This window comes from Leuresthes tenuis, unplaced genomic scaffold (assembly GCF_036924035.1).
Source record: "Leuresthes tenuis unplaced genomic scaffold, fLeuTen1.0.hap1 SCAF_35, whole genome shotgun sequence".
Taxonomy (NCBI): Eukaryota; Metazoa; Chordata; class Actinopteri; order Atheriniformes; family Atherinopsidae; genus Leuresthes; species Leuresthes tenuis.
Window position 1 is genome coordinate 1,027,557 of NW_027325389.1, and position 14,492 is coordinate 1,042,048.

At 41.8% G+C, this 14,492-nt stretch overlaps 1 protein-coding gene across 1 annotated transcript; it reads right to left on the reverse strand.

The window, feature by feature from the left end:
- Positions 1-10,549: 10,549 nt before the first annotated feature.
- Positions 10,550-14,233, reverse strand: atp23 (ATP23 metallopeptidase and ATP synthase assembly factor homolog). The gene is made up of 6 exons (XM_072379120.1): positions 13,962-14,233; positions 13,683-13,728; positions 12,976-13,057; positions 12,764-12,901; positions 12,588-12,671; positions 10,550-12,508 (listed from the first exon to the last, which is right to left on the reverse strand). Exons 1-6 carry the CDS (start codon positions 14,107-14,109, stop codon positions 12,305-12,307), a joined length of 702 nt encoding a protein of 233 aa, XP_072235221.1. The 5' UTR covers positions 14,110-14,233; the 3' UTR covers positions 10,550-12,304.
- Positions 14,234-14,492: the final 259 nt, after the last annotated feature.

A 14,492-nucleotide genomic window follows, 5' to 3' on the forward strand; every position in this document is an offset into this window, starting at 1 on the left:
TTTAACTGAACAAAAAATGACTTTAAAGATGCTAAATGAGGCCAAAAGGTGACACTTGTTGTAAAAAGAAAAGACTGAGGTTGAAGTTTTAGGTGGGAAACGGACAGAGGACAGAAAGCGAAGGAGGCCTGCAGAGGCTAACGTCTATCCTGGCCTGAATTACTATCATTATTGTAATGAGTCTGTAATGTTTTCTTTCCTGGACCAGTAATTGTTACCAAGCCTGCTGTTCAGACATGCAGGTGGACAAATTGCTGCGGAGCAGTACTTTCCATAATAGTGAGGGGGACTTAATCATTTCCACGATCCGGGCTTCAAACAGAGCTTTTCCCTCTCTAAATCAGCCCAATGCCATTTGTTGCTTAGTTACATCCCACTTTTGCACAAAATAAAACAAAGAAATCAAGTGAAATGTGCTAATAAGATATTTAGTTCTGCTTTTCAGCACTTATTGAACAGTTAAATGCTGCACTGCAGTGAGCCTGAAGGTCCTTTTATATGCAACAATATGGAAGAAATGCAGGTTATATCTGCCTTATCACTCTCCCCTCTTCTCTCAACGTGAGCTGTGTTGGATCGGCATGTATTGACCCTTTAAACTTCCACGCTCCATATAACCCACATGAACCTCCACCCACCACCACCTGCGGCTAACTGTCCATGACTCTTAAAATCAGCCAGATGTTGCTTTCAGACAAGTCCTGGATTCCTGAGCAGGTCCACTACTAAGGTGCTGGGGTTTGTTAGGTAAGATGTCTTTGCTTAATCTATGAGCAAATTCTATCTTATTAACTAACCTAATTAGTGGAATCAAGGCTCTCTACATGTCTGCACTGCTCAGTTAGCTCCACCCCTTCCCCAGGGAACATGCCTGGACTTGTTGCTCTCAGCATTTTGAGAAAGGATGATGATAGTAGCTCCGATCCAGACTAATAAAAACTGTCTCACCTTCCGTCTTATTCTGTGTAGCTTTGGCTCGTTTTCTGCTCCAAACAGCAGCCTTCAGAAGCTGGGCCTGAAAAAGCTGTGTTGGGTTATTTTAACGTGTTTAATCATGTTTTAGATGTTCAAATGTTGGGAAAAGTTATTTCCATCTCATCTTACACAACACAGCTGTGTCTCAAAGAAGGGAGCAGCATTAAATCTGCTCAGTCAAACTGAGGAACTTTGTTTTTCAAGGTTTCAGCTTCTGATCTTTGCAAATGGGTGGCTTTAGCAATAAAGCCTTTAATGTAACGGTCTCAGAAACAGACATTAATGCTGATCGTTTAAAGTCCTGGATTATTTTCAACACAAGCTTTTAGAAATCTATGAACATCTATGTTGTGGAATTTTGTAAAAAAATAACTGTTTTAAAGAGCAACATGTCGATTTCCTGCAGGCTGAATTGTGGGTAACGCACCAAATATAAGACATGACGCATCATAAAAAGTGACAACCTTGTCCTGTATTGTGTAATTTAGCATTAAGAAGTCAGAAGTTGTTGGTTTTTCACACGAGTCCCTCAGAAGAAGCTGCTTTCTTACCAGGTTGGTGCATTTCTGAGCGTTAGAAATTGAATAATTCACTTCAAATCACTCAAATGTGTCTGATTAACTTTTTTCTTTTAGAAAAAAATCCCTTCAGATTTGCTCCTTTAGTGAATAAAGTAAAAAAAAAGCGTAAGACAACTTCTATTTATGGCAGAAAACAGCAGGAGCTGTGCTGCTCATGCACAGCAATGCTCCAAGTACCGTATTCTCCAGACTATAAGTCGCACCGTTCAAAAAATGCATCATGAAGAGAAAAAAAAACATACATCACACTTATTTAGAAATGTATTTCACTAAATCCAAGACCAAGAACAGACCTGTCCATGTTGATTATATGATTATATATACCTGCTTTTCAATATACTCACAGAAACCGGGACTTTGAAGTCTGCTGCCAGCTCCCGGCACACCTGTCGGTCCGCTGCATGAAGCGGTAACACCAAGAAGGTCCGTCTGCAAAGGCATTTATATTCATCTCCTGGCAAGTAACAGGCTGTGGAGACATAACTGCACCATTAAGGAGCCTCTCCCGGCAGTAAGTTGTTCCCACACCCACCTGTGGACTGTTCCTCCAGCTCTGGCCATCTTGCTTTTAGCCCGCGGTTAGCTTCTTTGTTAGCATATCGTTGTCGCAAGCTAAGGTGAACAGATTTCTGAAATGACAATCATTGCAGTGGTGAAAAATCATCAAATATCATAATTATGAAATAAAATTTAAAAAAAACAGGGACAAGTACTTTTTCATGTATCTTAACCAGCTTTTATTACACAAAAGGTGGCAATAAAAGAAAATAGCGAATTCATAAAAACAATCATACTTTAATGTTACATCACTTCACACACACTCACAGTCTACTGCCAGTTCACATAAAATAAATAAGTTAATACACAACATACCATTTATGGCGGCCACTGGTCTCCTTTTCTTTCCTTTTTGCCGCCTTTGATTGTTGTTTTTGACGCTGCTGCGTCTTTACGTCATATGACGTCGTCTCTGGCGATGCGTTAAATGGCTGCCGTAATAACTGGTGTTACTTTATGTCTGCGCGCAATTTCCCCCATTCAGTGTCAAAATCGGGGAGATTTTCGGGGACAGCTTTGACCGGGGACAGGTCACCCAAAACGGGGACTGTCCCCGGAAAATGGGGGATGTCTGGTGTCCTCTTGGGCTGTAGATATCAGTGTTTACTCCTTGGTTCGTGTCAGTCACTTCAACATGTTCAATTACAGGGCTCTCAAGTTTTGAATGCAGGCAAGAGTGAGACCCCTGTTTAATTATATGTTGTTTTTTTTAAATATATAAATTGCACCGGACTATAAGTTGCAGGACTAGCCAAACTATGAAAAAAAAGTGTGACTTATAGTCTGGAAAATACAGTACTGACTTTCAGAGTGAGCAGACTTGTTTAGTGTGTTTAGTGTAGTTTAGCATAGTTGAAGTAATGCTCTGTGTTTTGAAGGATATGATGAAGGCTTTTAATGTGCACAGATGTTTCAGTGGTGGAGCCGTAATGTGGCCGTAGGTTTCACTCATACTCTTGTGAACAGTAATATGAACTGAACATCTTATCTGCTAGTCATGTGAACACCGGTCAGACCAGAATATTGCTGAGCATGCAAATGTAGCCATGATTCAGCAGTCTGTCGTTTTATATTTCAGATCTAAAAATCTGAGATAATTGAAGTTCAATTTGAATCAAAGCAAATTTGACTGTTACAACAGACCAAAAGCTACTATTGACAAATAGGCACATAGATTTAGATATTATCTAAAGGTTATCATCCAAACTGCCCTTCCTTTAATTAGCCATAGCCTTTGAAATGTGGGTATTGTCTTACTTTACATGGTAGAACATGATGTGGACACATGCAGCCTGGGATCGTGTTGCATTCCCTTTTCAGACATCAGTGTGACACACCAGCCACTTTCAGTCCCAGATGGTCCCTCGCTGACTTCTTTTAAAGTCCTGGCAAGCCAACACACTTCAAAAGGCGAATTCCACATCTCTTGAAAGTGTTGTAATTACCAGCATGAATGCAACATATGTGACACACACTGCATCAATCATACAGCGGCACCTGATTTTAATCACCTCGCCATGGCTGCAGCGACCATTTTAACACCCACAAAATAGCTGAGCGTTACATGCTGAAAAGAGGGGAAAGAGGGATATTAAAAACTATCATTTCTGAGGGAAAAGCTCCCGACAGATGCCGGCTGTCACTGTTTTCCTTAAAATGAGTAACAGTCTGGTGCAAGTTTAGTATTTTCATCCTCTTATTCATATCCACAATCCACAAATAAAAACACAAAAATTAGATTGTGTAAAGTTTGTCAACGCAGAGAAACTTTATACAATCTGAGACTGGTGAAGACGACATGACTTCCAGACACTGGGGGCCTTTAAACTCTGAGGCTGTCAGTGTTGGTTACTGAAAATGATCTGGATGTTCCTGATGAATCTCTGCTGCTCATTCCAACCATGATGGATGTGCTTTAATACTTTAACTAGTACTTTAACTGCATGATAACAGCTTCTCATCAGATGGGTGTAAAAGGTCCCTGAGGCCCCTGTGTGTGGCCCCCAGTGTAACGCGTATGCAGAGCTAACAGAGTGAATAAGGTGTCATTAAACTGAATTAAAACTTTACTTCTTTCTGCTCCTGTTGACTTTAGTTGCATTAAAACCAACTCAGATGCTGTTAGAGTTGAATGAACCTTGATGAGCGGTAAACATCGAACAGATGCGTCTCGGTCCTCTTCCAACAAAAAGCTTGAGCTTGAACGCAGCACGGACCAAAACATTGATTTTAATTTCACGCTCACCTCCCTCTCTTTACAGATCAGAAAAGGCTGCAGATCCACTGTTTCCTGCAGGACTTCTTTGTTCTATTTGGACTCCTTTGAGTTATTTGTAACATCTTCAGCCTGTTAAGATCAAAGGAGAACTTTATTATTCATGTGGAAGTTTGTAAATTAAATCAACAACCCGTCTATCAGAAACTGTCCAATCAGGGCGAAGCTTCTTCATACGTCCTTTAACGGGCACATTTGGGTTTGAGCTCAGAAATGCTGGAGACAGCAAAGCAAAGCTGATGCTGTGAAATGAACTGGGACTAAAATTCTGCTTTGGTTTGGACCAGAAAACCAAGCAAGTGTGAACACACCCTGAGAGTTGTGTTTGTGCCGACTCACTGAACATCATTCTGACCTGAACCCTGGTTTTAGAGCTGAACCGGGTCTCCACCAAATCTAACCCAGTCTAACCCAGTCTAACCCCGGTTCCACATGCAGGCCGAAGATTTATTCTTTTGTTGTTCAGTCAGTGAAAGACGCAGAACAGCTTGGATGTAATGCCTTAAACTTCCATCCTTCCAACAGAGAGCACAGGGCTGCAGCTCAAGATCTGATGGAAGGAAGTTCTTCTTCGTTGGTTTATGACCTCAAGAACCATTTTGCTAACGAGTTTAACCCTTTAACTTCTGCACTAAGACAAACATTTAAAGCAAAATAGTTTCTTTGCATTTCTTCATTTTGTTGGACCAGAATCAAATACAAACTTTTAGGCCTGAAATGGAAAAACTTTACTGTCTTATCACTGTTTGGGTGACTTTTTAAGCAGCTCCATGTGTTCGAATGGCACTGACATGCACTGTTCTGCAGGACATCGCTGGAATGATGCCATTATTCAGCTCCTGGCTTGCTGTCTCCGGCCCTTTCCCACCAGTCGGTACGTCAGCAGGCCTCAGCCGGTGGACGGGGGAGACGTGTTCCTGGTGCGTGACTCATGCAGCATTTTGAACTATGTGAAACCACAGCTTTGTGCCCCTGTGTTATTCTGCCAGGAGGCCTACAGCACCGTCGGAGCGTGCCTTGGGAGACGTTTCCACGCTCTCTCAGCGAACAAACAGCTGTGTTTTCCATCAGAAGTGGTTTCAGGAGATTTTCCTCTGTTTTCCTGAAGGGAAAGGAGAGTGACGGGATCTCAGGGGCTGCAGATAAAAGTAAGAAGTGCCTTGTACTCAGTGGTACAGTCCATGCCTGTTTATTAACCTCCTGAATCATGCAGATTTACTGCTGGGGGAGCCTGTATGAGGGAGGTCACCGTGCCCCGAGGAGGCCAAATCGATCAAAAGGTTTTCTCAACCAACTGTGAGATGAGTCATTAAAGTCACATTAAAAGAACAGCTCTTTTTGTGTGTCTTCTTCTGGTTTCAAGTTTGGTCTTGTGCACAATTAGTCAATTTAGTGCAGGGCTTTGAAAAGAAAACAAATCATCCAGGAGGCCCTGAGCATCAATCAGGCCTTCCCACAGTGCTCTGCCACACCTCTCTGAGTATTTACCCTGTAAAACAGGTGCCGAAGTTAAGGCTCAGCTGATAAAACAGATTAAGGCCTTTCTGAAGTGAGGAGTCGGTGAAAAGGGAAGCTGCATCAGAGGGACCCCTAGTGGCTCCATGTGGAACTTCAGAGAGGGAGAAACGGAGTCTTTCAGACTTTATGTAGGTTCTGTGCAAAATGTTTTTCTGTTAAAAATGTGCCCTTTACAACACAGATTGGATGTAATTATGATAAAAATGAATAGATCTAAAATAAATGTATGTATAGCCATCATTTATGGGCGAGTGGAGGCTTCAGGGAAAGGCCTGTGATTGGACGGTCTCCAGGGAAATCATATCCTTCTCCATTTTTTCTCATCAGCTAAATCAGAGCTGCCCTTGAGCAAGGCCCCTAATCAGTGGCTGCATGAAACTGCAGATAAACCAGGGACAGACATCCAGGGTGTGTGATTTGACCCACTTTACCACCTTGGTAATGTAGCCTTGATTTCACGCTTGTAGCTGATGTTTATTCACCCACTTGTAATGATTTCAGCACCTTTAAAAGGTGCTTTACGGCACAAACGGTCAGTTTCTTAAAATGAAATCCTGGTCCAGACCCAACAGAACCACTTATAGAAAGAAAGCCTTACTTCACTGTTAATTGTGCCTTCTTTTGTGTTGCTGCAGTTCAGACAAAGAGAAAAGTCACGGCACCAGCATTGGAAAACAGCTGCAGATTATCAGTATTTTAATATTAATCACTTTGATTCTTCTTTTTGTTCAAGTCACCAAGGTTTACTAAATTATCCATGTTTTCATCATGTGTGTTAGGGTGTTACTCTCTGGGTGTTTTCTCCTGAAACTGATAGTGATGAGGGCCTCGTGTACAGGTGAGGATGAGGATTCGGGGTCAGAACCATCCTTCCAGCGTGTTTAAGATGTTTGCCTTTAGATATAAAGTCCTGCTATTATTGGGGCATTGGTTTGGTGTAGCTTTCCTCATCTTAAATCTTCAAACTTCCTAATAAAGCACGTCCTTATGAGTCATGTGACCTTTCTGGGCTTCTGTAACTGAACAATTTGAACCTGAAAAAAACTAAAAGTTACCAAACTTTGACCAAAAGTGTCTCTAAAGTCAACTTTTCATTTCCGTGTTTCAGGACACATCAAAAGTTGAGCTTTCAGATGCAGCGCTGCAGGCCTTTCTTTGGCCATTAGCTCAATCTGCTGCCCCAGTTCCTATCTATCCTGTCAGAGAGGGGCAAATGTCAGGGGAGGAAAAAATGCCGTTAATCCTTCCCTCGCACAGGTCCTCACTGAAGACGCGGTAATCCCTGCAGTTGTGGACGTTCAGGTTCAGCTGCTCCGCTCGCTGCCAAAGCTCAACCACACAACTGTGACAAAGCCTCCAGATTGAAGGACAGTTATCTGGACTTGCAACACAGGAGACGAGAGGTCAAACTAAATTGGCTCGCCAGGGAGCGGAGTCCACCCTCCAGGCAATCTCCAGCTCCTCCCTTCGATGAATCGGAGCTCCCATCGGCCTCTTAGCTAAGAGAAGGCCGGCCACATTTCATAAATGGGGCGAGGAGGAGAACGAGGTGATCCTCCAGTGTCCTTGGAGCTCCGCATGACAGAGTATTCAAAGGCAGCAGAGCTTTCAGTTCGAGCTGAGTCTCCTGGCCTCTTAGATTACTTTACAACAGAGTCACCTGCAGAGAGGCTCCTTAACCAGTCGAGTTTTAATTCACAAAGAACCTGTCGCAGTGATGACAAACCAAGAGAAAACCCCTCCAACCTGCGTGTGTTTGCTATCTATCAGCCTGATTGTGTCCTGTTTGGCTCAATCACACCTTCATTTCCTGTCCTCTGCTTCCTTTCGGTTCGCTCCAGTAAAATCAAATCACTTCAGAAAAAAATACATGACTCTCAATACTTGTCAAGGTTAGCAGAAATGACTGTCAGGGTTTATTAATGAGCCTCTGGCTTTAGGGAGGGTTAATAAAAAGAAAAGCAGCCCTGCTCGTGTACCCAGGGACATTGTCCCGCGGTTGTTATGTTAATCACTTCGGCCTAATTAATATCATGCATATTATTAGCAAAATGAAGATTTAAATGCCACGGCGTGGTAATTACTGTTGTAGAAGTCATCTAGCCTACATTTCCTCCATGAATGTTAAGGTTGTGCCAGAACTAATTTACCTGAAACCTTCTCATCCGCAGGAGAAGATGTGTGAATTACATATTTTAAGTTTTCAGGGTTACTGGGAGAAAACCAGCAGCTCTGTGGTGTAATCTAGTGGAAATATTTCTGTTTAAACAACATCAATGTTCATGTTACCTGAATGCAACGTGCTTTTGCTGTACGAGTCTCATGCTAAGTCTGTGCTTAACTCAGGATGTTTTGCAATATCAAGATGATCTGCAGTGTGACCATGTGTGTGTTTTAGGGGGATTTCCTGCTATAATCTCCAGTCCTTTCATTCCTAATAAACCTCATTCTGTGTGCCACAAATCCCTTGACTTGTTGATGCTTTTGAGGCTACGTGGGAAAAGGAAAAGGACATTTACTAACTCACAGCCTTTTTTTCTTTCTTCTCTGTTTGACTGCAAATGAACGAAAGCATGACGGCCACACATGACAACCTTAAATAGTACTTTGAGTTCATGCTGCCTCCATGTTGTTAACAATTTTCTGTCAGAGAGTAAGTGAGAGAATATCTGCATAATTATACAATATGGCCCAACTTAGAGGAAGTCAAGCCAGAACTGTTTATATCACACAAACTCATTAAACAGTAGTAATTCAAAGATGATCTTTGCTAACTTTCAGCAACTCCTTAATTAATCCTTAACTTGCACTCATAATTAATTGATTTACACACACAGTTGTCTCCAGCAGGGCTTCCCCGCTGGGAAACTTAATTGTCAGGTTGGAGATAAGCCTCCAGAGAATTTGTGCTGTGAATTATAATGATTTAAACTTTTTCTCCCACTCAAATCCACCGCCATGATGGACACATCAACATTTGCTACTGCTTACCTGTGCTTATGAGCACTTAATGGTCACCAGTGGATTTCAGTGATTGAGGGGAGGTAGAAATGTAAAGATTCTTCTCGAGAATCAGCCAAAGTTTCAGATATTTTGATGTTGAGAAATGCAAAACTGCAGCTCAGAAAGCAAAACATAATTCAAGCACAAGTAGTTTTACTATTTGTATTACAAGAACTGTTGCAAACAACATTACAATTAAAGAAATAGTTTTACAAAATAGAAAATATGTTTATTTGTTCATCTTTGTGTAGTAAATATGGGGCTGCTACTGGTAGCTTAGCCATTAGCTTAGTGTATCTATATTTACTCTTTTTACGTGTTAGTTTTAGTACAGATAAAATAAAATGTAAAATTGGTTTATGATTAATGATTTTTATTGGTTACTAGTTACATTTTGATACTTTTAGGTACTATGAGGTTTGCTTTTACCAAGACTTACTCTAATACTAAACTGGATTTTAGCTAAACGATGTTAGCTAGCAGTGGTTTCTCATCAAAACCGGACAACCTTATTTTCCTAAATGTTAGACTGTATCAATCATTAATGATAGTAACAGTAGCCTAGTATTTCTGTAAAAACAAACTATTTTACCAATACTACAATTATCAATCAATGACAGTACTCCAAGCTAATTCCAATTAGCATTTTCTTTCAGAAGGCTAAGTATTGCTAGCTTGCTAGCACTGTTGTTACGTTTTTATGACATTACATTTGTTCTTATTTCTTTACTGGATATTTTTCCTGATAGACATGATGTCAGCTCATAAAACAAGGCTCAGTGTAGCCATCTTTAGAGATGTGCTCTTGTCCTCATTCGGCTGAATATGATTGTTCTCCTCAGGCTACAGAAGAGGCGACTTGGCTCTATATATTTTCTTTGTTCAAACATTTCCCCAGAGAGCTGGAGATGGGACAGAGAAATGACCATCTTGGTAGAAGGATGCCACACTGTCAGCCAGTCTTTTAATCGACTTTCCCCTCTGCCTCTTCCTCTCAGTCATGTTCATTTCAAAGTCATTTGAGACCTTGAGAGGAAAATGTACATAAAATGCCCTCTTTCCCTTCGTCCCTTTGTTTTCTGAGAGGATGGATAGCACCAACACATCAGCCTTTATTTCAGACAGCTATGCTTATCTCACTATACTTTAAAAATCCACAGCCAAATCATTTTAAAGCCTCCCATAATCGACACCTAAAAACTGTGTGTCCTCGCTTTTCAACAAAGTGTCACCACTGCCACTGAGAAATCTGACTTTGTTCTAATTAACTAGATGAGTTCATTACTGCTCTCGAGGTTAATGTGTTGTCCTACTGCTGATTAGTGAGGGGATTTTAGTGTTCCTGGAGCATCCTAATTAGATCACAGTGGGTGCTGCCTGCTTGAATAGATGGAATAATGGAAGTCGTCACTCTTCTCAGCAGCAACTTGATTGCTGCACCCTATCTCAGCTCATAAAAGGCCCCGCAGTCACCTAGAACAGGACACAACGAAATTAATTCAATTATATGTATCAATAAAACAGAAACAGCAGCTTCTCTGGGAGCTGATGGTGAGAAGTGGGTGAAATGTGCCATCTAAAGGAACTGGGGTGATACTGCAGTCCTGGAGGTTTTATTATAGCAGCATCCTTCAGTGCTACACAATAAAAAGACACTGTGTAGTATTTTTTAATCATTCAATCGTTATTATTGTGCATATTCATCCTGATATGGAAACCCATGAAGCTTTAAATTGCTATAGCATATCATAACTCTACCTGAACACATTATTTAACAGGTATTTGTAATGTAAAACACGTCAGTATGACAAATTAAAACCCACCTGTTTGTTGATTCTTAGTTTCATTGTTTTAATCCACTCTCACAGGCCTCATCTTCGCTGCTTTTACTTCTGAACTTTTAGTGAGAAACACTGAAACTTTCACTGAACCCTTCCTTCCAAGTCCAGAGAGGCAGAAACACAAAGGTTTGTGGGTAAAATGTAGCATTTGGCTGTTATTTCCCTCCTGTTGAAGAGTTTAAAGTCACTTTTGTCCAGGACAGAGACTAGAAAATGACATTTTCAGGGTGTCATTCCAGTAATTTAGGAGTTAAGAGCTGCTGCGGTTGGACTCATAACCTCAGCTTGTTGTGGGGAACTAAATGAATCTTACACATTCACAGCCTTGTTTTGCATGTCGAACTGTATCAGCTGCTTTTTGATTTGTATTCATTCCCATCAGTAATGCTGTTGTTTTGTATGATTCCTTCTTTTAGCCTGCATGGGTGAACAAACCGAATATCATTTCTCTCTTTTGTCTTCTTGGATTTGCTTCGCATTAATCTCACTGCTTTCCACGCCGTTCTCATCATTTCCTCGGATAAGCTTCCAAATTTAACCTAATCTCCACCGCTCACCCTTTCCCGCCCACTCGCCCCGTTGTTCAAGCCCACGCTCATCCTGTTGATGAATTTAAGAGCTGAACATTACACCAGAAACTCTGGGTGATTTGATTAGGATGCAGGGCCTGTTGTCTTTGAGATAGTGGAGGAAAAGTTAGAGGAAAAACGGGGATTATGAGGATAATATTCATAACTTTGTCCCTCGTTAATCCCTGCGGAGGGATATGAGAATATCAAAATGCTAATGCCCTATAAAGATGTCAGCAATGACATTTTACAGAGGCTGCACAGATGTGAACAAGAACTTCTCCCACTTTACTTATCTTACTTGTCCCACATGTTCATTTGAAGGATTTGGCTCCGACTTTGTAAAATATTCTCATCAGCAGTTACTTTTTGACAAGGACAAACGCAACAGGCGAGTTTTAGCCTAAAATGCACCTCTGAGATCCGTCCTTAGTTCTGAAACCTCCTCATTCTGGTGGTTTCACTCCTATAAACACTTAATTAGGCCTGAATGACCCCATCGCTCTCCAGCTTTGGCCCTTTTGTCCAAATATGGTCACTTCTGGCTCCAGGAAAAGGCCAAGATGGCGACACCTGAAAGCCAAATATCTATGCTTCAAACATTTCCCAGTGAGTCACGGCTTCATATAAATCAAAGCAGGAGCAAAACGATGACACATTTGAGCACAATCAGCTGTTTATGCAGGAAATCTGAGTGGAACCAGTGGAAGAAACACATCCACACTCATCACTGACAGCAAAGATTGGTTGGATAGCACCCATTAATCGCTTAAAAACAAATATCAGTGGTACCTCATTTACTGCTTAACCTCGAGCAAAAGTCAGTCTTTATACAGAGGACCAGAAGCAGGGAAATTAAATGCCCCGTACCTCCGGTCTTATTTCCTGTCCCAGGGACCAATCACTCTCTGAAAATCCCTTTTAAAGAGAAGATTCAGCACACAGCTTTCCTCCTCAGCACCTTCAGGACCTGACTGACAAACACTAAAGACTTGAATAGTATCGATCCCTGTTCACGTAGTCTCTGTAGGCGAACTTGGCTTCCCTCGTGCTGTGCGGGATCCGCCCAAAGGGCGCCAGGTCGTTGAAGCACGAGTCGAAGACCTCGTCGACGATTTTCTCCGCCTCCTCGCGGCTGATTTTCCTCACGGCGAGGATGGAGCGCAGGGCGCGGCCTCGGACACACTCCTGAGGAAGGAAACGGGAAAGTTAGGCGTGAACCGGCGCCGCGGGGCTCAGAAATGAACTTTCAGCCGAACTTAAGCACCTGCTGATGCTGCTTTAAGCCGAAGTTGAATCTGGAAACTTCGCTGGAAAAGGAGCAATCTCCACTGAGGTTAGCTGCTCGAATCTGATGAGCAGCGATTAGGAAACAGAGTGATTGATACTCAGATCTTCTGAGGAAGGGAACGCATTCACTCGCCTGCACAAACCGTTTCTCACCTCCGAACACGCCAGATGTCGGAAGTTGTTGAACCAGTCGACGTTGGCCCGGCAGTGGTCAAAGGCGTGGATGAGCTCGTGTGTCACCACTCGGTTCATGTGGGACTGCTGGTGGATGTTGTTCTGGCACAGAACAATCTGAGGAAACATGGAGAGTCGTCATGATGCGGCGCGGCGTTTCACATCTTCTGCAACGGGCTCACCTGTCCTACCTGAGAGGAGGTCGCGTCAAAGCCGCCGCTGACCGTCCCATCGCAGTCCTCACAGGAGAAGTGACGCTTTTTAGACACTTCGCTGTGCAGAGGGAGAACCAAATCAATTCTGGGAGATTTCTCCCAGAGTTCATGAGGCGCCGGAGAGCTGGTGGTAAAATGCTTCATAGAAACTTTACTTTTGGAGATAAAACATCAGCTGAATTCCACCAACAGCGCCTTATCGCAGCTGCCAAAAACGGTGGCGATAGCATCATAATATGGGCTCCGGGTTTGCTGCATCTGGGCCAGATAAATACGCCACCGGAGGTGAATTATTCCAGGAAATCCCAAAGCAAAATCTCAAGGAATCTGTCCTTTAGCTAAATGAGCTGAGTCAGGAGGAGCAAACTTACTGAATCAGCAAAATACTTCATATGATATTAAATCTTATGACAATTTAATGATTAAAGTGTAAATATATGAAATTCTAAAGGGTTTAAGCATAAACTCAGAAAACAGAAGGTTTTTCCAAATGATTTTAGTTTTCTTGATCATTCTAAAATTCTAAAAAACAATTCAAAGAAGCAGAAATCATATTTAAGGTGAAACAGCAGATGATCTGTGGTCCAATTGAAATGATTTGTGTTCACCTTGTTTGAAAGTTCATGCCGTGAACACACCAGCAGGTAACTTTACAGAAAGATTTATTTAGAGGTTACACGTACCAGCCTGAGCTCTTCATGGCGCTGAGGAGGAGTTTGGCGTACGGACCTGACACAAGCACAGACAGCTGTTAGCTTGAGCTAACTCTAATTAGCATTCATTAGCAGCGAGCTACATTAGCTTCATTAGCTAACGCTACGTGCTGCTACCCTAATACTGGGTGTTAAACGCTGTCATTGCCCAGATATTTTACTCAGAAACACATCTAACAGAAGTGTCTCTGGGTTAAAATGAGCTGACATTTCCTCTAAAAGGCTAAATTAGCAAGAATCGATACTTACTCGTTTCGATTGAGAACTGCAACATGACCTGACACTTGTGGTTGAACGTGAACAGCTTCTGACCCAATGATTTTTCCTGGTGCGTTCCCTTGTTTCTCTCAGGGAATAAATCATATCCATATTCCTCATCTTGTTTAGTCTGGTCCATTGTGTTAAATGTGTACAAGGTGGAAATGTTAGCATAAAAAGTCCTAGTTTGCTACCACTAGCTGGCAAGAGAGGTCATCACTGTTTTGTAGATCACGTGGTACCGTAAGTCAAAGAAGTACTGGTTTAAAGATAGGTAAAAAATATAATTAATTTGAGATGTGAATTAAAATAATTTTGTACAGAAAATCAATTAATAAAGTTAACTGAAATGTCCAACGATAAACATTTAAATATGCTTTCTTTATTCCCGGTGAAGTTTTGTAGTTTTGTATAGATCGTCTATTCGGAATGTGCAGGACAGTCAATCACTCGATGAAACAACTGTGGACCAAAATGAGAACCGACTCACCGAACATGTACAGCGCATTTTCTAAATAATTT

Excerpts from the sequence above, each read along its gene's own strand:
- atp23 (XM_072379120.1), bottom strand. The coding sequence starts at position 14,109 with ATGGACCAGACTAAACAAGATGAGGAATATGGATATGATTTATTCCCT. Across the intron at positions 12,672-12,763 it reads GACATCTGGCGTGTTCGGAG|ATTCGAGCAGCTAACCTCAG; the intron begins GTGAGAAACGGT and ends GCTGCTCATCAG. Across the intron at positions 12,509-12,587 it reads GCTTAAAGCAGCATCAGCAG|GAGTGTGTCCGAGGCCGCGC; the intron begins GTGCTTAAGTTC and ends TTCCTTCCTCAG.